Source organism: Blennius ocellaris, assembly GCF_963422515.1.
Source record: "Blennius ocellaris genome assembly, chromosome: 16".
Lineage (NCBI taxonomy): Eukaryota > Metazoa > Chordata > Actinopteri > Blenniiformes > Blenniidae > Blennius > Blennius ocellaris.
This window is the reverse complement of record NC_137665.1, coordinates 23,235,882-23,260,084: the sequence shown is the minus strand read 5'-3', so window position 1 is coordinate 23,260,084 and position 24,203 is coordinate 23,235,882. Positions and strand designations below refer to the sequence as shown.

Sequence of the window (24,203 nt, the reverse complement as noted above, 5' to 3'; positions counted from 1 at the left end):
TGCCCAATGAGCTCTGATGTTTGAGGGCAATGAGGTTCAAAACATTCTTTAATAAATCAGGAATCTTAACATGTCGAAGTGTCTTTTTTTTTTTTTAAATTAGACTGACTGAATATTTTAATACTGAGATAAAAACTGGTTAGCATGTGCCTATTTCACCTTCTGCAAACACGAGTTTGATTTCTGTTCCTGGTCACAAGATTTTCTTTTCTTGAAGTTCTTTGACAGACCATCAGTGTATTTGTCAGGTCTTTAGGTTGAAGGTAGCGCACACAGAGAGTCCGTCTTTCCTTCACCAGTCTTTTCCTGTAGACCCATGTAGTGCATGAAGCAGCACCTTTTCTGTGCTTTTCCAGAAGCTTTTCTGCCTCTTCCGGACCTCCTCTGGACCTTTCATTAACTGAGTTGTCAAACTCATTTTAATTTGTCCCAAATTGGACTTTTTTTTTTTTGTGAATGGCATGCTAACCTATGAAAAACAACAGCTTGTTGGTTTTTGAGTGATAATGGTATCTATCTCTCTATCTATTCCATCAGGTGCAACAAAAATGCCGCATTTCTTTATAGTTTCTCTGAATTTTTGTGTCCTTCAAATTGTTCGACAGGTCTGTAATAGTCTTCTCAGTTTGAACCATTTATTAACATTAATAAGACTGTGTTCTTCAATAAATAATCAGAAACAATAGCCACTTCTATTACAAATTAAGGTAAGGCCTTGGACTGTCTGGCAAGCCATTTTTGAAACCCAGAGTTGTACATTTGACTCCCTTATTGTAGAATATGAATGACGAGAGGTTATGAAATGTAGTCATTTCACTCATTTTTCTCATTGGTCCTCCTTAAAAGTGCAGGTTTCCCCCTACAGAATCACAAATTCAACAATCCTAAGACAAGTGTCCAAACATTGGCCATCATGACTGTTTCTGTGAGTTTTCATAGTTTTGGTGAGTGAGTGAGTTAATGAGATTTGGTGAGCATAATGTTCTAATCGAACAATTAACAACTTATGTAATCTTTTCCCAGGGGCCCAAACTGTTGCATCCCGCTGTGTACAGCACTACTGAGGTACAATAAGCTGAATGAACAAAAAAGTATATTTTTTTTAAGTAAAAGTTAGTCAAAGTAAAATCCTGTGTCGAATGTGCGGCTGCTGGTATTCAGGAAACTCCTGATGCAGACCTCTGCCCCGTGGTATTCTGGGAGATATGGTTCGTTAGCCATCGGAGGGGGTGATGTGTATCACGAACAGGACTCCCTCTCCCAGCAGGCATTGCGGTGGCGCGTCGGCACAGGGCAGGCGTTAGCTCACGCGGACGGTCTCTGGGAGTGCTGAGTCTCAGCTCGTCTCCGGACCCACAGAGCCACGGCTGGAAACCACCGAACCGGAGGGTTAACACCGCTCGACGCCGGCTCCAGGGCGGACACTCAGGAGGACCGACAAGTGCGTAGCTCCGCTCACTTTTATAAGAAAATTTAAAAATATATATTAAAGAAAAAGCTCTAGGACCCGAGATGGACCCGAGAGACACTGCCCCGGATTCCTGGGAACAGGAGGACGATGTGGAGGCCACGGTGGACGGAGAGCTGGAGCCGGCCTTCACCTCCCTCAATGTCAACGCCAAACCCTTCGTGCCCAACGTCAACGCCGCGGAGTTCGTGCCGACTTTCGCCGCGAAGACGCACGCGGGGAGCGCGGATTCCGGAGGTGAGTTCAGTCACGTTGAGCTGGAGAAGCTGCGCTAGCTGCGAGCTAGCCGCTAGCTGCCGAGCACAGTCCCGACACGCGTTCTACGGAACAAGAACCGGGGGCTGGGGCGACCGCCTGCTGCCGTGCAGGTCTCACCGCCGGGTTTCTGTGCTTAACACGCCGCCTGTTTTCCAGGCAGTGCCTCGTTTTGGTGACTATTGAAGCGCCGGTACAGGGCGGTGAGTCCCCACACCGGCTGCCGTGAGCTCGTCTGAGCCGGTAGCCTGGAGCTAGCATGTGGGTTAGCTAACGTGCTTCGACAATGAGCGGCTGCGTCCCCCGGTGTCCCCCCGGTCTGGACCTCCAGCGGTGTACACCGACTCAGGCTCTCATCCACGCGGTCACTGTTTTACCCCCCCCTTCTTTAAAGCGGCTCTCCGGGTGGACAGCGGTGAGAGCGTGAGCACTCAGAGTGTGACGTGGATGTCCCGACGCACTGCCGGGGAGCGGCTCAGCGCGAGGGCTCACCGGAACCAGCCGGCATGAGCACTCCCACCCCCCCCCCCCCCGGATCCACGCTGTAACTTTTACTGTGTGATTAATGATACCGTTGGAAAGATCCAGGCCAGAAACTTTATTTCCTCACGTCCCCTTCAAGTGATAGTAATCGGTAATATCACGGAGAAAACCCACCCGACCCGTTTCTAAGAAGTTCACCTCAGTCATTGTTCAGCTCCTGGGTGGTGAACTTAAGACCTAAGGTCATTTTTTTTTACACATTTCTGATTATTGGAAATGTTACTGGTCCTTTAGATTTGACACAATCTAAGGATATGTATTCAAAACATTCCCCTGAAACGTTGTCTGATGAACAGCCCATCTTCACCTCCTCCATCAGACCTGAGACTCTATTCTATGTGCCAACACCTAATCCGTTAAAAAAAAAAGAATAAGGATTGTGTTTACACTGTAGCAGCAGACACACTGACAACAATGTAGTTGGTATGCTGGGCCACGGGAGGGTGCTGTTGCTTTTGTAATGAAACCACATAAAACAATACACTATAAACGTGAAGAAATGGAGAGAACCTGACACCATATAGACTGATGAGGAATTGTCTGCCATCAGGGGATAGTCGCAACTATTAAACTACTGATCTGGACGATAAAACTAGAATACGGACCGCGAGTAATATCACTACAGGTGGGCTATGTTTGTTTACAAGTGGAGAAGCAGAAGGAAAGGGCGGGAGGGGGAGAGATGTGCACATGTGCAGTAACGGGCTCTATGGCTTTCGGCTCTGCAGAAGGTAATAGCTACAGTTAAAGAATCTGTCAACCTTGGGTGCTGGAATAAAAACGTTACAGTGGATCCGCACACTGGGGTTTCATAAACGCCAGTGTGTATTCACACTTGACATCTTCCAGAAACATCCTAAAGCCTTGAAAGCTTCAAGAAGTGAAGCAAAATAGATCCTGAGCTCATTATAGTTGATGCTTTTCTTCTTAGACCTCCAACATGACTGACTAGTCTGAGCCTGGCTAGCTAGCAGTAGCATTGTTGTAAAAATGTTAGTGCTGGCTTCATGTAGTTGGTGCAGGTCAATCATACATGAGTCAAACAGAATAATTTTGTTCATGAGGTGGCTCCCTTGCTATTAGTTTAGTCCATACGTGTCCCCAGACTAAAATAAGTTTGGCACTCCTGATGTAAAAATGAGTATGAGCAGAGTTGAAAACGCACACTTGGAGGTTTAGACAGCTGCATTAAACTTAAGAGTTGGTTTGGACTGAACAAGTTCTGCCTTGCCTCTGGTGCAGTCACATTAAAAATATTACATTGTTTGATAGTCCCAGTTTAAACAAGACTGATAAACTCCAGCTTCTCTGCTTTTCACTTCCTACAGAGTTTACCCCCCGTTTCTGTAGTTATCTCCCAATTGTTCAAACAAACTGCTCTAAGGTCAGACCTGGCCATAAACAAACTCCCACCCCAGAACACTCTGCAATGTGTGATTTACTCTATCACAGCTCCAGCCTCATGAGCTAAACGGAGGAAGTATTACTAACATGGATGCAACAGTTCCCTGTAAAATATTGAACTGTTCTGTTAAGCCTGCGGGGTTACGGGGTTTTCCGTTTTTGATATTAATTTTGCTGCTTCTGTGTCTCCAGTAGTGTTGTCACGATACCAACGTTTTGGCATCGATACCATGTATTTCGATATTTTCCAAAATAAAGAGAGCACAAAAAATGGCAGCATTTGATTTAATTTTTTCCAGAAGATCTTACAACTACATACATTAGTAAATAAAACACCACAAAGACAGGCTTTTAACAGTGACACTGCTCATTTGTTTTCAAGCCAAAGTACCTCCATATAGCACTTTGCACACCTGTTTTTTCTACAAGTTGCGGCCTTGTGGATGGAGCAGCAGCCATTGTTTCCCTTCTGTTTCTCTCTGTCTCTCTCTTTTATTCCTCTCTTTTGCCAGACTCTTTCTTTTTGCTGCTCCTTTAGTGATGCACTTAATTTGTTTTTACGGAGTTTCAACAGGTAGTTTGAGTCAGTTACGTATGCGCACTCTCACATGGATGCAAACGCCATGTCATTTACGCATGCGCATCCGATGTTCTGTTCAAAGTACAAGCTTGGTTGGGAGAAGATTATTTTGAAAATACGTTGTTTTGATTTTTATTTTGAAGTTGTGTCGAGGATTTTTGTTGGTTAATAGGATCGATAAGAAACACATATTTAGTTGTGGATCTGGAGTCGGAGCGCTCTTTCCGAGAGGGATCCGCAGTCACCTGCGACGCTCTCCCGTCTACTAAATCCTAAGTGAACGGAAGTCAGAAATGGGAGCAGCCGGCCGATGCCCACGGAGAGATGGACTACTCTCCGCGGTGCAAATTACAATATAGTGGCGCTACGTGGTAACGTAAAAATGAATAATTAAAAAATAATACCTGTACCAGCCGGTATAGTATCATTTTAAATCTGTCAGTACTGCGTTACCAATCCAGTATCGGTCTACTGAACAATCCTCCTCTCCACCCACAGGCTGAGTCAGCCTGCTGCACCGAAGCCCTCCCCCAGTGTAAAATAATTAGTTTCACTGTTGAATACGATGACGACAGAATGAAAACTGTTAACTGAAATTCCACGACGAATGTTGGTTGGAAGATGTCGCATACGTAATACTAAACATAAGCAATATGATCATCCATCTCCAGCGTAAGCACTATGTTGTAACCTTGCCTGAGAGTCTGACAGACTTGAGAAGGTAACGACAGCAAATAAACCACTAACACAAAATGAAACCGTGTCCCAAAAACCAAGGTTCAGGCTGAACTGTGAGCTTCCTGGACTGTTGCACCTCTTGTTACTAATAGCTCCTTCTGGTCCATCCTAAGTTAATGATGTCATATATTATTAATATCACCAATATAATGCTTTGATTCAGAGGTTTTAAGTCTTTATTGCCACTTTTCAATCAGTATAATTTATCTGGAGCTCCAAAACACATTTAACCTAAAATGAAGCACACACAGCTCATAAAGTTGTGTATAAGGTGAATCTTTTGGTGTCTGACAGTCGACGAGCCAAACGCCAACAAAAAAAGTGTCTTATAATCCACATTAGAACAAGTGGTGTATTTCCTGATTCCCAGTGGGCCATCTTGATGGATACTTTAACATGAGGTAACCACAGCTTAGAGTTGAATGTGGACTCGCTGTTGGCTCACATCTTGACTCTTCAGTCCTTTAACTTCCAGTGCTGTGTTCACATGGTCACTTGAGTTTTCACAGGAGTCTATTCAGACTGTGGAAACAACATAAACATGGTTGAAAGCTTTGTGTATTCAGAGTGTGAGTGTTTTAGTGTTCGGACATCATGTAGATATCAACACATCTCATAACCTTCAGTCAGAGAACTGATTTGCTCTCATGCTGTTCAGATTGTTGTGACCTTGGAACGGCTTTAATTGAAGAGCACTTCTCTCACATGGACTTCCCTTTAGCTTCCCCATTGTTGCTTTTTAACCTGGCCTGGAGGAACAAATCCCTTGTTGCTATGCGTGAAGTATGTATCAGCTGTGCTGTTGATTCAGTCTCTGACTGGATTATCTGAGCTTCTCAGCACAGACTGAGAACTGCACGCTATCAGCCTCTGGTTGACTGTTTCACTATCGTCCAGACACACACGGCCTTCATTTGGCCGCCACACCAAAGACTACAGGAACATGGAGTGCTCACACCATTTAACAAAGACATGCTAGGCTTGAAGCGTTGGAACCTTGTACGACTTGGACTCTTTCATGAACAGAGGTGATGTACCTGCTAAATGTTTTAATTGCTGCAAGTTGTAAAATGAGTATCAAGTTGTCAAACGTGAGGCAGTGATTCGCAACGCCGCAGCCTGCGGTCACAATACAAAACAAGACGTGAAAGTGAAGTTGGTTAGAATGATGTTGCGATGAAAAGCGTGAAAACAATGGAAAGCTGCTTCTGAATTCTATATCTCATGCAGCTGCAAGCACAGTGGAGGAGCTCTGCACCTCGAGAGCCGCAGCACCGCGATCAAGGATAAATGATCTTGTTAATAGGAGGGCTATTATTAATTTCAGGGGGGCTGTTTTGTGTTTTATGCTCTTTAGGGCTGGATTATGCTTTCTCCACATATGTGTGTGGCTTTATGCTCCGTGCGGTGGCGGCTCCCACACTGCAGTTGGCAGTGTGTCATAGTGGGGTATCGTTGGTGACGTGAACCACAGGAGCCGGTTCCCTTCATTGGGAGTTCTTACTTAATGAAGGTTACATAAAATTAGTCCAAAATAAACATTTTATAATGTTTTATATAAACAACAGAGCTATTTCCAAAAGGACTTTAATCTCTTGGATGAAAAAAAGCCTTTAAAAGGCAAAATATGGGGGAAAAAATGGGTAAAACCTCAAGAAATGGGAGAAAATTTAGAGATTTCCAACAGTCGCATCTCTTTTTGGATAAGTAAAGCCTCTTTTATTGCATATTTGTAGTCCTAGTTATCCCTTGTTTGTCACCTTAAGTTAGTGACTATTTTTAGTGTTTTTTTGGTCTTCACGCAATGTATTGGAAAAGCTCTTGCAGAATTGGAAAGTTTGGCCTTTCATTATCACAAAAACATTCTGAATTAATGAAATACTTGAACGAAAGAACAAAAACAGTGAAAATGGTCTTCTACATCACCTTAACGTGGCAGATTACTAGGACTACAGATATGTGAATAAATATGCTTTACTCAGGCCGACACAGCTTCTAAAGTTTCATATATTGTATGTATTTTCTAAACGTGTCCAAAAACTGTATGTTTTGTATTTATGAAGTTTCAGTTGCAATTTAGGATGGTAAACATTTCATGACATTTTCAGATGTTCAGACAATTTTGACATAGAATAGAAGTATTTTATTAATGTCAGAGTAAAATTCCTTGAGGCATTGCTCGACACAGAATAAATAAGTTGAATATCATATAAGACACGATAGAAATGAATGTGTACGAGGAACCAAAACAGAGCAAACACCATTTACTAGGAAGAGTTATTGACCGTATTGCGCTTCGTCCACCTTCAATTCTCCGTTGTTCCGAATTTTATGTTGGCGTTTCTTGTCGCTGACAAATTCCATTGTGGTGAATGACAGCCCAGTGTTTTGGTCTCATCTGTAAAACTACCATAAAACATAAACGACGCTGCTACCAGGATATTGTGGAACATGAAAACTGAGCTGGGATGATTAAACTACCTCATGTTGCCTCAGCCTTCCTTAATGTTGACCTGAGAGTATGATGTAAGAAAGGGCTGTGGTAACTCCCAGCAGGGCTAGACAGTCAGCATTTTGAGTGGTTACATCTTTTTACTTGCCCAAAGTTTAATGGAAATGTATGAACTTGGATAATGTATGAATTCGACCAACATAACGTTTCACATTAAAACACTTGTAGTTTCTTTAATAATCAAGATATCACAATGAACGCGTTAGGGAAGGCTCTTTATACTCTTCAATCTGAAGGAATAATAATATACATTTGTTACATTTGTTCTTCACAGCAAAAAGCTCCGAGTTGAATTAACTCCCAGAGTTGAATTAACGCCCACAGTGTTTGTTTTAGGCCAACCGGCCTCAAATAAACATATAATAATATGTACAATATAATGATAATATGTATAATAAACACAGCTTTTGCTGTGTTGGTCTGAAATAAATGTGATGGTATTAAGATTGGAGCTGTCACACCCTACTACCATACTACTACATCCTGCCACACCTTATTTATTGTGTTAGTCTCTTTTTATCCATATGCATTTATTTCAATAACATGGTAAATGTGTGTCATGTATTTTTATTATCTTAACAAATCAAACCTCCTCCTCTTCCTGCTCAGTCAACTTTGTTCTGAACCACAAAAAGTTATGAAACTTCAGGATTAGAAAGTCCAAATAATCAAAAAAATGTCGTTTCAGTTGAAGTTGTTTTTATGTGTTCAATTCGAGTGAGTTTTTAATACGTTCCAGTGACAATCTGAATTTTGACAGAAGTAAAAAATTCAAAATTGAGGACGATGAGTTTCCCCTGACTGCATAATTAGACGGATTTCCGAGGAATTGCACGATGCTATCCAATCAGAATGCATGTTTTCCAGGTAAGACGCAGTGCGTCACTGACCAGAATGTGGGAAATGAATCGGGAAGAAAATGGCGGCCCTGGTCGGTTAAGCGTTTTCCCACGCTACCATCTCGTTCACGCGGGAATCATGTGATCGTGCTCTTGGGACGAGAAATGGCCGCGTGATCCGTTGGCAATACCAAGTGATTCTTGCCCCCAAATCACTTCGGGCAAGCTGGGTAGATGATTCACGTGCCCAAGCAAAGCTTTTAGTAGCCCCGGACGTTTGGGCAAGCCTCGATGTCGAGCCCTGTCCGGTGACATCTTAGTCCTGCCATTAGCGGCACACACAGCAGCTATGATAAACTTTAAGAGTACTGAGGCGTACCCGTACCTACATAGAGGAACGGTGGGCAGTGTGCTGTACAACGGCTTTGCAAACGTTGCCCGTTGCCGTGTTGCTTTATGTGTTTTGAGTGTATAATACGTCCAAGCAGCATAGGGCTGCTGGATTATGAAAAAATCATAATCAGGATTATTTGTGGCATTATTGAAATCACGATTATTTACCCAATTATTTCTTTGAATTTGGAACTGCATTTATTGAACATGTTACAAAAAGACTTATTAAATACATAAAATTATCTTGTAATGGAGTAGTAAAAAATAAACTGTTGTACTGCATTCAATCTTTTGAAAACAAGAATGAAATAAAATGCAATAAGAGATGGCTCTAAGTCCAATGTAAACACTTTGATAAATTGGTCCAAAATAAAATGGTAGAGGTGCAGAGCCGATGAAAGGGAGTCGGAGGCGGCGTGTTCAACAAGGAATTCGAAACTTAATTTTCCATTCGAACACAATTTTCCAATCTTTTCTCTCATTTTTTCTCTCATCTCTCCAATGTAGTGCACACAGGGTGTCACAACAAAACTACCTCCGCTCGGAAACCCCGCCTCTACAAAATAAAGTTCCCCACTACCAGTTACTACTGGGTGAATTATGACCTAACTGATCATCACAGTGAGGAACTTTATTTTGTAAAGAGGCGGGGTTTCCGGTTGGTAGTATTTTAATGTAACAGCATGTGGCGCTGAGCTCTTATTTCGGAGAGGGGGGGGAAAGAAGAGTTCCTGAGAAGTGTGGATTAATGGAGAATAAAGTTTGGAGTTCCTTGCCGAACATCTGCTCTACAACGTAATAATTTTTCCTCCGTTGAATGGAATTTTGAGATCGTCTGGAGCCAAAATTGTAATCTCGATTAAAATTTGGTTAATTAAGTAGCCCTAAAGCAGCTGGCATGTTGTCATGAAAAGTTGGGCAGCACATTGTTACTACATGAGCCTGCTCTGTGACTGAAAACTGTGGATAGACTTCCTGATGCATCACTCCACGTCTCATTGAGACCCGCCTCCATTCCACATTATGCAGAGCAGCCAGCAGGAAAACACTGATAGAGTCATTTTAGCAGAGCATAAAGCACAGACGAGGCTTATGGATCGGAAATGTTCGCAGGTTGGATGGGCCCAACCCTAGTTTTATTTCGGGCATAAGACAAGACATGAACTGATGTCTTTACAGTAGGACACCACATTGAACACTAGTTCGTTTTTTGCTTTTCATGTATGTATTTCCACTAATGTATTTGAGAATACATTAGTGGAAATATTCACCCCTGAGATAAAGTTCACATAATTTCTCATGTAGTGAATGTAATCTGATGGATTACCCTGCTAATGTTGACTTAGTGTGCCTGTAAATCATATGCAACGTCACTGTTTTATCTGTGAAGGCTGATCATGTTGACCTGATCTTATCACAGTTTCACTGCCTTGTTGCGGTTTACAACCGCTGTAATGTCCGAAGGGGCAGAGCCTTAATGTGACTTTAATGATATTGAAGCAGAACATCTGGACTGTGCCGTCGGGCCTGATCCCGATTGTTAATGTGAGTGCAGGCCCAATCTCGAGGTGTTCCAAGTGGAAGTTCAGTGAAAAAGCAGGTGTACAGTGAGGGATCTGTGTATGCACGTAGGAAATTCAGCAGTGGATAAGACGTGTTGTGGCTCCGCTTGTTTACAGTCAATACAATGTGCTTTGAGCATGACGGAGCAGATGTTTCCAGTCAGTCCCCGAGTCTGACGTGACACTAAAACATGTCTTTTTGATTCACCCAAGCAGCTCCCGTTGAAAACGGCGACACAGAGATGACCACAGAGGAGCCATGGGACCAGAAAGAGGAGGAGCCAAGTGAGGAGGAGCCGGGAGGCGGCTCCTGTACGGACCGGGGACCAGCGGTGGCCGTCCCTGTAGAGGACGCAGCCCCGGAGATTATGATGGAGGAGGAGGAGGAGATACCCGTACACAAAGCCCCTCCTGTACAGCCAGATGCCCCCAAGAAGGAACACATCAACGTGGTGTTCATCGGGCACGTAGGTGAGTGTGGGGGAGGGGGACGAGGTCCGACTGGTTCATGTCCATTGTATTGCCTCCAGTCGTTTCTTTCAGGCTCAGTTACTGCTCCAGACTCTGCCTTTGCTATCTCACATCTGCTGCGTTTCAACCGCAGCAACAGTCCTAGTTTAGTTTTCAGGTCACTTTTGCTCCTGGTTGTGGTGTTGCACTTTGGAAAAATCCCCAAACATTCAGGGTCTTTTGGCTGCATTTTACTCCCCACTTTTAAAAAGCTGTGTGAAAAACCTCCTTTTAAAAGCAGCTACAGACGGATGACTTCTAATGTGGAACATAAACAAGGCTTCTGGCTGTGGTTTGTTCAGTGCAGTCCTCCAGGCTCAGACTGGAGCTGTGCGACTTTGGCTGACCTTTAGTCAGTCTGTGCAGGAGCTGACACATTCTTGCAGCCCTCACTGCGTCACCAGTGACGCTCTCTTCACGTCAAGGCCAGGCTCCACCAGAACACACAATCACACGTAATTATTAGCGAGTGAGAGAACAGGAGCCGTGATGCTACACTTTGAGTTTCTCACCTCAGTCTTTGTTTTGCTTGTTCCAGATGCTGGGAAGTCCACCATTGGAGGACAGATCATGTGAGGAGCAGCTTCTCCTCCACACTGAGTGAGACCAAGAGTTCTCCCCGCTCTTTAACTTACCCATTGTCTCCGAACTTCAACAGGTACCTGACCGGCATGGTGGACAAACGGACCTTAGAAAAGTATGAGAGGGAAGCAAAGGAGAAGAACCGAGAAACCTGGTGAGGAACTGAACCCTTCAACATGTCAAACAAACACTGTGAGAGTTCTGGTTCAACCAAGGACCTTTAAATGGTGTAAAGCTGAAAGCTTGTGTATTGAGTAGGACTGTTGAGATTAATGCGTTGGCACGGATTCATCCATCATGATTAATCCTAATGAATTTAACACGATTGACAATGTCAACAAGTTAGTTTGTCTGTCGCTACTGAAAAAAGTAGTAACAGGCCCACATCAATGTGTGATGAATGTTTTGAAAAAGATTTCTTGTTAATATGAACTATTTTGTTAAATAAACACCTTAAGTGATTATTTATATGTGCATGCAAAATGAAATGTGATTAATATAACTTCATTAGAATAATCATGTCTCTTTGTAAGACATATTCAGAACATCAAGCACTTCCAATGTGACTCAAAACTTCATTTTCTAAGCCTGAAATGATCCATTTGTCCAAAGAGATGAATATAGAGGGCATTACTGAGTCTCTAGATCAGGGGTCTGCAACCTGCTGTTCTTTCGTCTCTCCGCGAGCAGGCTGAACCTTGGTTTGGTTCTGTGGTCCACTTTGTGCTCTCTTGGTCTTCCCGGTGATGCAAAGACGTGCGTCCTGCTCAGAAGCCGGGGTGAGAAGTAGGGACAGTTGGTTGGGAGGCAGTTTGGCCAAGTTTGAATTTCGGACACCTGCGATGTCCAGGTCGGGTTCATTCAGTGAATGGTTGTAAGCGAGGATCAGACCATTCGCTACACAGCTGCTATTGGTTCCCAACCAACAGCAGGGTTTGTGGCCCTCAGGGTCGCTGTTCTCCCCCCGATGCTGTTTTATTAACTTTCCATTGTTCCTGCAGTTTCTCCTCTCGGGGGAGAAACTGAAGGAGAGCATGGATTCCGGGCCCAAAGGAGTGAAGAAGGTTTTGTGTGTAGTGTCTTCCTGCCATGGTCTGCCAGTTGGTGTGTCAAAATAAAAGACTGATGTGCACGTCTGCTGTAAAGTATAAGCTTTAAATCAAGCATGCTTCTTTGACATTTCTCACCTTATCACATTGATATTATGAGTAGCAATGTATGCGCCTGTGCTCATGTGTGAGCTTGAGTGTGAACGTGGGGGGCTCTGAGTGTTGTGTTCACGGGGAAAGGGACCAAATGGTTCTCTGAGTGTTGTGTTCACGGGGAAAGGGACCAAATGGTTCTCTGAGTGTTGTGTTCACGGGGAAAGGGACCAAATGGTTCTCTGAGTGTTGTGTTCACGGGGAAAGGGACCAAATGGTTCTCTGAGTGTTGTGTTCACGGGGAAAGGGACCAAATGGTTCTCTGAGTGTTGTGTTCATGGGGAAAGGGACCAAATGGTTCTCTGAGTGTTGTGTTCACGGGGAAAGGGACCAAATGGTTCTCTGAGTGTTGTGTTCACGGGGAAAGGGACCAAATGGCTCTCTGAGTGTTGTGTTCACGGGGAAAGGGACCAAATGGTTCTCTGAGTGTTCGAGGTCAAACTGATGGCACTTAATAAAGCTCTGATGGTTGCTGCTCTGGAATAGTTTCTGTTGCAGGTGTCAAAGCACGTTGTTGAACAGTTGTTGCTTTCTCCTTTAAAATACATCCTCACATTTTACCAGCAGTGTTGCTAAGCGTTGTTGTGACCTGCTTCTTTCCAGCATGTCTGATCAGTTTACAGCAGCTGACATTAAAAAGATAAAAAATGTCACTGAGCACAGGGTGGGGCTGTATGATTATGGCAAAAATATATATTGAAACTATGATTAATAAACGAAGATGAAATCACAATATGAGAAAGAAAATGACGAAATCCAGTGTGAAATGGCAGTGAATGTTTTTGCAAGAATGTTTTAGGAAAAACTTGAGAAATAGGATGTCTATAATGTAAAGTGTCACTTGGTGGTCATCTTGGTCGTAGTCTCTGTCCTCCGTGTGTGAAGACATTGCGCCTGGTCTCTCCACCCTGCAGGTACTTGTCCTGGGCGTTGGACACCAACCAGGAGGAGCGGGACAAAGGCAAGACGGTGGAGGTGGGCCGAGCGTACTTCGAGACAGACAAAAAGCACTTTACCATCCTAGACGCCCCGGGCCACAAAAGCTTTGTTCCCAACATGATTGGAGGCGCGTCGCAGGCGGACCTGGCTGTCCTAGTGAGTGAACAAGGTTTTACCGCTCCATCAGTTCATCTCTGAGCCGTTGAACCAGAACTGCGCTCCGTCCTCGGTTCATTTGTTGACTCCTGTCAGACATTCCGACCCTCACGGACTCCCCGCACTCTCCCTCAGGTGATCTCTGCCAGGAAAGGAGAGTTTGAAACCGGGTTTGAGAAGGGCGGGCAGACACGGGAGCACGCCATGCTGGCCAAGACGGCCGGAGTCAAACACCTGATTGTCCTGGTGAACAAGATGGACGATCCCACAGTCAACTGGAGTCTGGAAAGGTGAGACTTCATCTCCTACACAGGCTCTCAACGCTGCTCATGTCTTTTCTCTTCGAAACATACGATCAGTCGCAGTCATCAACAGTCAGAAGGCTGTTAATCCATACAGCTCCTGTTAATACAGGCTAATGCTCCTTCAAGTAGATGATTTGTGGCTGTACACAGGATGAATCATGAGCTTCTCCTCCAGTAAACAGCTGATTAGCAGCTCACACTTCTGCAGTAGTTCAATGGGCAGAAATGCAACATGCTCATTGTTAATGACTAAGAGGTGTGGGTTACTGTAGCCTTGATAATGTGATAATGTGGAGTTTATGATCTGGCATGACTGTCTTTTCTAAATATTACAATACATACCTCCATCACACAAATTAAAAGGATGTTGACACATTGATAAAGTAAGCTCACAAATTGTATTTTTTCCTTTTCTGTTTTTGTTGCATCATGTATTTGGTTAATTGAATAAACTACCACTACTACTACACTGAACACACTATTTACTGTGATTAAACTGGAGTGAGGTGCACTGATGGAGCAGAAGTTCCTGCAGAACCAACATGCTAATTCAGAAGTTTCAGGCAGATCCCTTGAAGTTCCTCCAAGGTTTGGCCCGTCTGTGAGTTCTTAGCTGGTTAGGATAATCCAGCTCGCACTGTGTTGAGTTAGCACATAGGATGTTTACATGTTCTCTTGAATGTCAGTGTCATATGAATCTGATTCAAGTACAAACTTTTCGTATTTGGTTTGAAACCAAAAACAAGCAAATAGTGTGAGCACAAAGTCAGAAAAGCCAGCCTGCGATTGGCATTAAAAAAAAAAAAAAGGAGGAGGAAAAAAAGCATAACAAACAGCAGAAACCTGTTTTGGCAGTTTTTTTCTCAGATAAACAAATGATCTCTCCCTGTTGGAGGAGGAAACCCTGCTCTCTGACACACAACACATCAACCAACCAGCCACAGGTTGTGTGTGTAACTCCCCCATGCTGTGTGACTGCAGGTATGAAGAGTGCAAAGAGAAACTCGTGCCATTTCTGAAGAAGGTGGGCTTCAACCCCAAGAAGGACATCCACTTCATGCCGTGCTCCGGGCTGACGGGGGCCAACCTGAAGGAGCCCACCGATATGTGCTCCTGGTACACGTAAGTACACACCTACACACACACACACACACACACACACCCCTCTAACACATGTACTTGTGTCTCTGTTGCAGAGGTCTCCCATTCATTCCACATCTGGACAGTTTGCCAAACTTCAACAGATCAAGTGACGGACCCGTCAGATTGCCCATCGTAGACAAATACAAGGCGAGTTGTCCTCACACCCACTTTCATTACATGTTCACTGAAGGTAAAACAAAAAAACACTTCATTCAAATGGTGACTCTGGCTTTGGGTTGGTTTGTTAAACACATGCTGTTTTATTTTGTCTTTGTCTGCAGGACATGGGCACTGTAATCCTGGGTAAACTGGAGTCTGGCTCCATCAGTAAAGCACAGCAGCTGGTCATGATGCCAAACAGGGTGAGCTCTCCACCTCTCCTCTTCACAAGTATGAAACGGAGACGTTCCCTCACATGACCACTGTTACACCTGTAAGACACTGGATTCCATTTGGAAGAGTTGACATGTGAAAGAAACATTTACAAACCGACTGGAAACACACATTTTCCCTGTTTGCTCTGCAGTTTGATAGTTCAGACGGATTCAATCCTGGCATGTTCTATAATACCGGCTACATACAGCACATGGAGCGTGTTTGTTTACGTGGCGGTTTGCCTCTGCAGCACACGGTGGAGGTGTTGAGTCTCCTGTCAGACGACGTGGAGACGGATGACGCCGGGCCGGGGGAGAACCTGAAGCTGCGGCTGAAGGGCATCGAGGAGGAGGAGATCCTGCCCGGGTTCATTCTGTGCAACGCCGAGAACCTCTGTCACTCAGGACGCACTTTCGACGCCCAGGTCTGTCCGCAGTGTGGCGCCATACTTCAACAGAATATAACACGTTCAAGTTTATTATTTGATGTGTCGCTTCTGCCTAAACATAATCGATGTTTCTGATATGAAGGGTAAAAAAACCACAAGTCTTTTTTTTCCCCAAAATAGATTTATTGAAAAATATATCAATTGACAATATTACAATTTAGAAATTGCTTCGTTTTTGTACTTTTTGAAAAACTTACAAAATTAAAAACAAAACAACAAGCAATAATTCCTTGAAATATGAAATAAAAGGTTGCCATTTACAAAAGAACCTATCAGTACACCCTCTCATCGTGTATTTAATCTTCTCAAGTTTGACGGAGAACATGATATCTGTGCTACAGAGGGAGGGTTAGGGGGTTTCCACTGAAGGACGTCTGGCGTTTGGCAATTAATGAAGTAAAATTTATCATTTCTCTTTGAGCCAAATTTAATTGTTTGCTTAACAGGAGTGCCAACGATGGCAATAAATGGGCAGGGTTGTATCTCAATTCCCATTGTGGCGAACATTATATGAAAATAACTGGACCAATAGTTATGCAGGTGTGGGCAAAAGAAAAACACATGGCTCAAACGACACTGACTTTGAGCAACAGTCACATTTGTCCTCTACCTCCGGGATGATGTTAGACAGCTTTAATTTGGAAAAATTCACCCCGTGTATCACCTTGACCTGGATAAGTGCCAGCCGTGCCATGCCTGGCCTACTCACCACCCCATCCCACCAATCTTCATCAATTTCAAGACCCATCTCCTCTTCCCGTGCTGCCCTCGTATTTGGGTTGGAGTGGTCCCCGAGGTTCAGTATGCGGTGATACATTACTGAGATGACCCCTCTACTTTGTGTCTTAAATATGAGTAGATCGTCCCATAACCGACGAGGGGGTGCAGCGGGAAAAGATTTAGAAATGTGTGACTTGGAAGTACCTAAATCGATGGCTTGCGGGCAAATCATATTGTGATGACAAATTGGCAAAACTATTGAAGGCACTATCTGAAGACATATGAAGGAAACGATGTATACTTTTGTTACGCCATGGTGAGAAAGCAGACTCCATATGTGAGGGAGCAAACGGGTGATTAATCCACAATGAACCCAGAGGAGATGCCACATTAAATTTGAAATATTTCCTGAACTGAACCAAATCTTGAAGATATTGAGCACAACAGGGCTTTTAACGTACTTTGAGACCTTGACTGGAAGAGAGGAGTATATAAGAGCAAGCATTAGAACAAGATTGATTTTCCAGTTTGCACCAAATAAAATGAGGACAATCAATCCAAAAATGTATTGGATGAATGTGTGTTGCCCAATAATAAAATACAAAATTTGGTAGGGCAAGTCCACCACTAAACTTGCATCTGTGCAATAATGATCTTTGGACCCTCGGACACCCCACACCTCAAATGAAGAGCCAAATATTTTATCTAAAGTGTCAAAGAAATCTTTAGTTAAAAATAAAGGCATTGATTGGAATAGAAAGACACATTTTGGTAGGACGTTCATTTTATGAACATTATTCCTTCCAATCAAGGAGAGAGGCAGACTTCCATTTCTGAAAATGAGATTTTACTTGGGTTACGAGTGGAGTAAAATGTACAGAAAAAAGATCAGAAAAAGCATGAGTCACATGAATCGCAAGATACTTGAAATCGGAGAGTAATCTTAAAAGGTGAGTCAACTTGCTGGAGTAGTGAACCAGCTGCATTGATGGGGAAACATTCACTTTTATCAAGATTTAGTTTGTATCCTGAAAATGAGCTAAACTTATCCAAAACAGACAAGACACCTGGAAGACAGGATACAGGATCCGTTACATACATCAACAAATCGTCAGCGTACAAAGATATACGGTATTCAACACCATTCCGAATAACAACTCTTAGCGAAGTGGAGGACCTTAACAAGATGGCGTGCCCCATGTTCCAGAGCAAAATGGTCCAAGCAGGCATCATTTGTATGAACACTGGCTTGTGGAGACATGTATAGTAGTCTCATCCAACTGATCAATTTGTCAAAGCCAAATTTCTCCAGTATTGCAAACAGGTATCGCCACTCAACCCAAGTGGTTGGAGTAAATGATATCAAAAAGAGTGCGAGTATTCAAAAAATAAATGGCGTCCCTTAATAAATCCTGTTTGCTCTTCAGAGATGATAGTGGGGAAGACACTTTCTAAACGAATGGCGATAGTTTTGGCCAGGACCTGGGGCGTTATTAGACTGCATTGCTTTGATTGAAGATTTTAATTCTTGGAGGGAAAGGGGAGCGTCCAATTCTTTTGTTTGGTCAGGTTGAATAGTGGGAATCTGAAGGTTGGCCAGAAACTCGTTAATTTCAGTCGTGTCGGTGGGAAACTGAGATCTGTATAAGGATGAATACAAAGATTTAAATGTTTTATTAATCTCAATAGGATCCGTAACAACAACAACGGTGTAGTCATTTTTAATTTGGGATACAAGACATGAGGTGGACTGCCGTTTTAACTGATGTGCCAGCAGTCGGCTGGCTTGATCACCATGTCCATAATAATTACCACGGGTTTGTAATAACATGCGCTCAGCACGTCTGGTAGAGATATGCTCGAAGTCTGTTTTAAGGTTTAGACGCTTTTTAAATAATTCTGGAGTAGGATTAGAGGCGCACTCGATCAACGTCACCAATAGCAGACGTTAATTCTGTGAGTCTGGCGTTTTGTTCCTTGTTGGAGTGGGAGGAGAATGAAGTAATCTGCCCTGTCAGTAAACCTTTGAGTGACTCCCAAAGTAATGAGTGAGAAGTGGATTCATTTTGATTAAAGGACAAGAAGTCGTCAATAGGTTTTGAAATGAATTCACAAAATGCATTGTCTGAGTTAAATCTCCAAAGAGGGGGTGTAGGTTTATACATTGAGACTGAATGTCTAGATGCAATGGAGCATGATCAGATATTAAAATATTTGAGTAATCGGAAGAGACGACACACAAGTTGTCTATTGTCCACCAATAAATGGTCTATTCTTGAATATGACTGATGCACTGGAGAAAAGAAGGAAAACTTCTTCAAGGCATTTCAAGATCTCCGGGGGTCAACCAAACCATTTTGGGTCATAAAGTCAGAAAACGATTTAGCCATGGCCAACAGGGATATAGAACTGGGACTAAAGTGATCCAGCGAAGGGTCAAACACAATTCAGATCACCCCAAAATATATATATATATATAATATTACCAAGTCATCGGTTAGAAAAATTGACATGAAAATCCATCCATTGTCCAGCACTTATCAGGGCCGAGTCGCGAGGGGAACAGTCCCAGCTTACTGTACTTTCAGGCTTATTACTTGCTCCAGGGTACACGTCGGTCAGTCAAGAAAACGCGCCGTGAAGAATAAAAAATACAAATCACACTCGACAATAAGATGGGAAATGTATTTCACAAAATCCAAGAACAGACTATTAATCTGGAAAGGTTATTCAGTCTTTTGATTTGGTTTTCAGTGCAAAAATGAGCATCGGCGGCAAGTTTGGTCATCTCCACAAGCCGTCACCACTGTGAAGTGAAACACAATTTCAACTACAGAGATTACACTGGGAGAACTTTGAACATGGAAATAAATCCAGCAAACTCTTAGCCAATCAGTTAAAATGAAATAAAGAAAAGTGTACAATTCCCTCAGTTCAAACTCAAAATGGTGAAATCACTTGTGACCCTCAGGAAATAAATACTACTTTCAGAGAATTTTATAGAAAACTTTACTCTTCACAAATTGACCTTCACAATCTGAACTAGAGACTTTCTGAACAGTTGACCTCCAAAATTAAAAGCACACGCACACGCACACGCACACGCACACACGCACACACACACACACACACACACACACACACACACACACACACACACAGAGACACACACACACACACGTCTGGCAAGTAGAGTAGCTCTTTCTTGTGCTGTGGTCCATAACCTCTGAGATCCACTGACTTTACTTCTGTCAAGCTGTTTAATGGCGACCTCTGCTGCTCACTCTGTGTCATTTTCCTTCCTCTACAGATCGTCATCATCGAACACAAATCCATCATCTGTCCAGGTTACAATGCAGTTCTTCACATTCACACCTGCATCGAGGAGGTGCAGATCACGGTAAGAAGAGTCCCATACCCATGTTCACAAAGCATCCACACACTAAAAGTAGCTCTTAGTGAGGTCACTCTTAGAAAGATCATCTTAGAATTCCTTGAATTTTAACATATTCTTAGAATTTTTGCTTACTAAGATAAGAGTAATTCACAACGCATCTTAAGCCCTAAGAGAACTCTTGAGGTGGAAAACCGCTAAAAGCAGTGAGAGGGACTTTTAAGAAGCCAAAGAGTTTCTTAAAACAGACAGGATGGCGGAAACACAAAGCGAAAGGAAAGATGTTTTCCATTAATTTACTGACACTACCAGCTCCAAGGTGCAGGAATTGTTTGTGGTGGACCTCGTCAGGGAGGATGTGACTTCTCCCATAGTGAAGCAGCGTCACGCTGACCACAGTGTGGTGACCACTGTCTACAGGTGAGCTGCAGCAGTGTCGCGGTGAGGACTGTCGGTCTGACGTTATGGTTCTTTCACTGCCCCGCTTTAGTGGTCAATCACAGGAAGTGGTGATGCTGCGTCCACGTCCACCATTAAAGTAGCGTTTATGATACATAAAGAGGTGAAACATAACCAGCGTGGACAGAAAAGGTAATCAAATCAATGTAGTAATTGGCATGTGAACGAGGTGATTCCATCATTTTCAAGCTGTGTACAAATTCAATACATTTTTCTGCGTTTCATCATGATATAAAATCATTTTCATAATTACACACTTAATACATTCCAAGATATTTGATGGTTAATTTCACTCTCCGTTCATTGTTCGGAGCACAGAGCACTTATTTCTGTCTTCCTTTCTCTCACAACCAATCAGCTTTCAGCAGACTGCATCATACATAGCAATGCAGTGGACCACACGTCCTCACTAAGATAAAAGTGGCTGTCAACTCCAACTTCCTCAATCACGTTTAGGATAAGATTCTTTGCTGGGAATGGTTGGACTCAGATAGGAGCTCTGAGACGCTTCGTCAATATGAACACTGGTCCAATCCGGTTCCCGATGACCAACATGGTTCTCCTTGTGAAGAGTGAAGACAGAAAACGTTATCAGCATGGTAATACAACTCCTACATGTATAACGGGACGTGTTTTAATCATTTTTAATTCCATGTCTTTTACAATGTATCCAAATTATATCATGAAACCTTAGTTTGTTTTTGTATTTAAATAACAGTGAGAAAGTGAGCAAGTGGACATGTGTTGGGTTGAGATCCTAAATAGAAGTGAAGATTGGGTAGTTTTTGTAAAGGGCTGCGATCATTCTTATGACGCATAAGGACGCTCCTGTCAGGTTTACTGCTGCCGATCAGCCATGATGAGTGTCAATCACCGATATCAATCACATACACTTGTTGTAAATTGGGCAATTTGGTTGTACAGTGTCACCGGCTGCATTGTCTGGAAATGCATGAATTTCCTTCAACAGAAAAGTACAAACTTACACAATGCAGCTACTAAACAGCCAAAGGACTAAAACACTTAACTTTACCTGCTATTGGTAAAGATATTTATCAGGTTGAGAACTGTCAGGCTCTCAAACAGGCTAAATGGTGCTGAAATACATCTCACATTGCCTAAACAACGACGCTGATGACCAGTGTTTCCACACTTACCTTGACAATGTAATCCAATTACTGATTACTATTGACTCCCTCAACGGCACTTTGTTACTTTACTGATTACCGTATTTTCCGCCCTATAAGGCACCTAAATACCTCAAATTTTCTCAAAAGCTGCCAGTGCACCTTATAACCCAGTGCGCCTTATATATGGAAGAATTGCTCTACTCCAGACTGCTATTTGACAGCTGAACAACCAGAAGCTTTTATTTTGACACTCTAACTTCTCAACTGGATGTTCAGAGCGGACGACACTCCACACAACACCTTCATCACTCATGGTTGCACACCAACATTCTAACAAACCAAAATAAACTAGATGAAATAATGACTCCCTAAACTGGGGAACAAAAACACATAAACACAATCAACACAACACCAAGCCCAACAAAAACCCACAATAACCTCCAACACAAAACATGAATTCCCATCATGCCTTGCATCCTGAGCTCCTCAGTGCAGCCGATAGCTGCAATGAATCATGGGAGTTTCTGTTTGTGGTGTTTTAAATGCAATTATTGGGGGTTCTATTTGGTTTGTGGTGTCGGTAATAATTGTGTTGTGTTGTGTTTTTGTTGCTTAGTTCATGTAGTTTAGTTTATTAGTTGTAAGTTGTCAACCAGCAGTGAAGAAGGTATTGTGTGTAGTGTCCTCCTGGCATAGGCTGCAGGTAGGACTATCAAAATAAAGTGTGTGCACCTCTCTGGGTGTTAGAATCAGTGGAAAATGTAACCTAATGGCTTTGAGCTATAAAGGTTGCTGAACAAAGTTGTAAATTATGTCAATCAATGGAGGTGCGCAGATATAGTGCGGAAAATCCGGTACTTGCTTTTAAAAGTAACTAATTTGGATGAGAAAGGACTTTTCTCGTTCCTTCCAGAGAGAAGTGGTCCTATGAGAGTGAAGCGTTCCTGGCATCACTGTGAATGACTCGTGCAACAGGAGCTTCATCCACCCTGTGACCTTGTCCCCCTGCAGGCCTTAATCTGTCTGGTAGACAAAAAGACGGGAGACAAGAGCAAGACACGACCACGATTCGTCAAACAGGACCAGGTGTGCATCGCCCGTCTGCGCACAGCAGGAACCATTTGCCTCGAGACCTTCAAAGACTTTCCTCAGATGGGACGGTTCACCTTGCGGGACGAAGGTAGGAGAACAGAACCGGACGGCCTGGAGAGTCGCTGTCGGCTCTCGCAGAGCCGGTACTGAGGGATTTAGTTTGAACTGGTGTCGGTTCTCCTCTTACATCAGGGGTGTCCATCTCAAATACACATCAAGCCCAGATTGAATTGACACTGACATTGCCGCCACGTCACGCCAACCTGCTGAGGTCGACACTCAACACCTCTGATGTCCCTCTGAACAAAGTGGCAGCTTTATTGTGAATGTTCCAAAGAGGCTTTTCACACACAAACCAGCAGCTGAATGGAGCTCTGGGGGACTTCTTGCTCCATGTCGGTCTTTTCTACTTTATGAACACTAAGATATTCAGTGTTTTTTCTAGACGTTAATGTGAATCTTGCACTCGTTTTGCCTCGTGTGTCGTTGACGGGAGAACTGAAGCCTGCGTGTGTTTCAGGTAAAACCATCGCCATCGGTAAGGTACTGAAGCTGGTGGCTGAGCGGGACTGAAGCAAAGCGGATTGGTCCAACAGTCGCGCTGAGGAAGAAGGGGCGGAGCTCAGCCTCTCACCCACCCGCACCGCTCTGAGCGGCGGCAGTGGCGCCTCCGTCACAGCCCTGAAGATCGGCTTCAGAAAAACAAAACCACAAAGAAAACATTCTCATCTGGAAAACAAAACCTGTTTTTAAGCAAACGACGCACCGAGATGATGTCCACACGAGTCAGCTTTCTCATATTGAGAGCTCAGCTATGCCATCGTGGGTTCGCCCCCCCTTCACCCCCACATCAGATGATTTTTTTTTTTTTTTCTTCCTCAATGTTTTTTTTTTTTTTTTTTTCCTTGCATTCATAAACAACAGTGGCAGAATGGCAGAAGTTACCTGTAAGAAGATGTGGACCAGGATTTGCTTGGAGAAGTATAGAAGTGATTTTCAGAAGTTTAAAAACCTGCAGCAAAAAATTGAGAAGAACTTTGACCAGTTGAAACCAAATGTTGATTTTGGGTGTTCTTTTCCCTTTGCTTTGATCCAGTTGTTTTGGTTTCTCGTGGCGTTCTGGCAGCGTGCTTGAGCGTGTTCAAATGTTATTAAAGCAAACAATATGACAATAAAATACTAAATTGGGGAAAATAAGTTGTGTTCATTGTGGAAGCACATTTCAGCCACTGGGCTGGAAACTGTCCATCGGATCTGGCAACACTGTCGAGGTATTGTCATTGAAATGAGCTTGACTGATTGGCCCATAGGCAGGTGTGTGATGATGCACTATCCTGAAAAGGTTGATTTCACAGCAAGATCGGATGATTTGATTGTGGACCTGCTTCGTTTTTAAACTGTCCGCCCGTTTGCAGACGAAGTGGAAATTGTGAGTCGAGGAAGACCAGCGCCAA

The 24,203-nt window shown here is 43.3% G+C and overlaps 1 protein-coding gene across 2 annotated transcripts; it reads left to right on the top strand.

Moving 5' to 3' along the window:
* Positions 1-1,326: 1,326 nt before the first annotated feature.
* On the top strand, positions 1,327-23,933 carry gspt1l (G1 to S phase transition 1, like). 2 transcript variants are annotated; one of them, XM_080512006.1, is made up of 13 exons: positions 1,327-1,705; positions 10,511-10,765; positions 11,343-11,376; positions 11,463-11,540; positions 13,503-13,683; positions 13,819-13,973; positions 14,970-15,110; positions 15,185-15,278; positions 15,413-15,493; positions 15,757-15,930; positions 19,985-20,074; positions 22,669-22,837; positions 23,270-23,933. In XM_080512006.1, the coding sequence occupies exons 1-13, from the start codon at positions 1,513-1,515 to the stop codon at positions 23,320-23,322; spliced, it is 1,698 nt and encodes a 565-aa protein (XP_080368132.1). In that variant the 5' UTR covers positions 1,327-1,512; the 3' UTR covers positions 23,323-23,933. The 2 variants fall into 2 exon arrangements, with proteins under 2 accessions (XP_080368132.1, XP_080368131.1); XM_080512005.1 differs by having other exon boundaries at positions 10,508-10,765.
* The last annotated feature ends 270 nt before the right edge of the window (positions 23,934-24,203 follow it).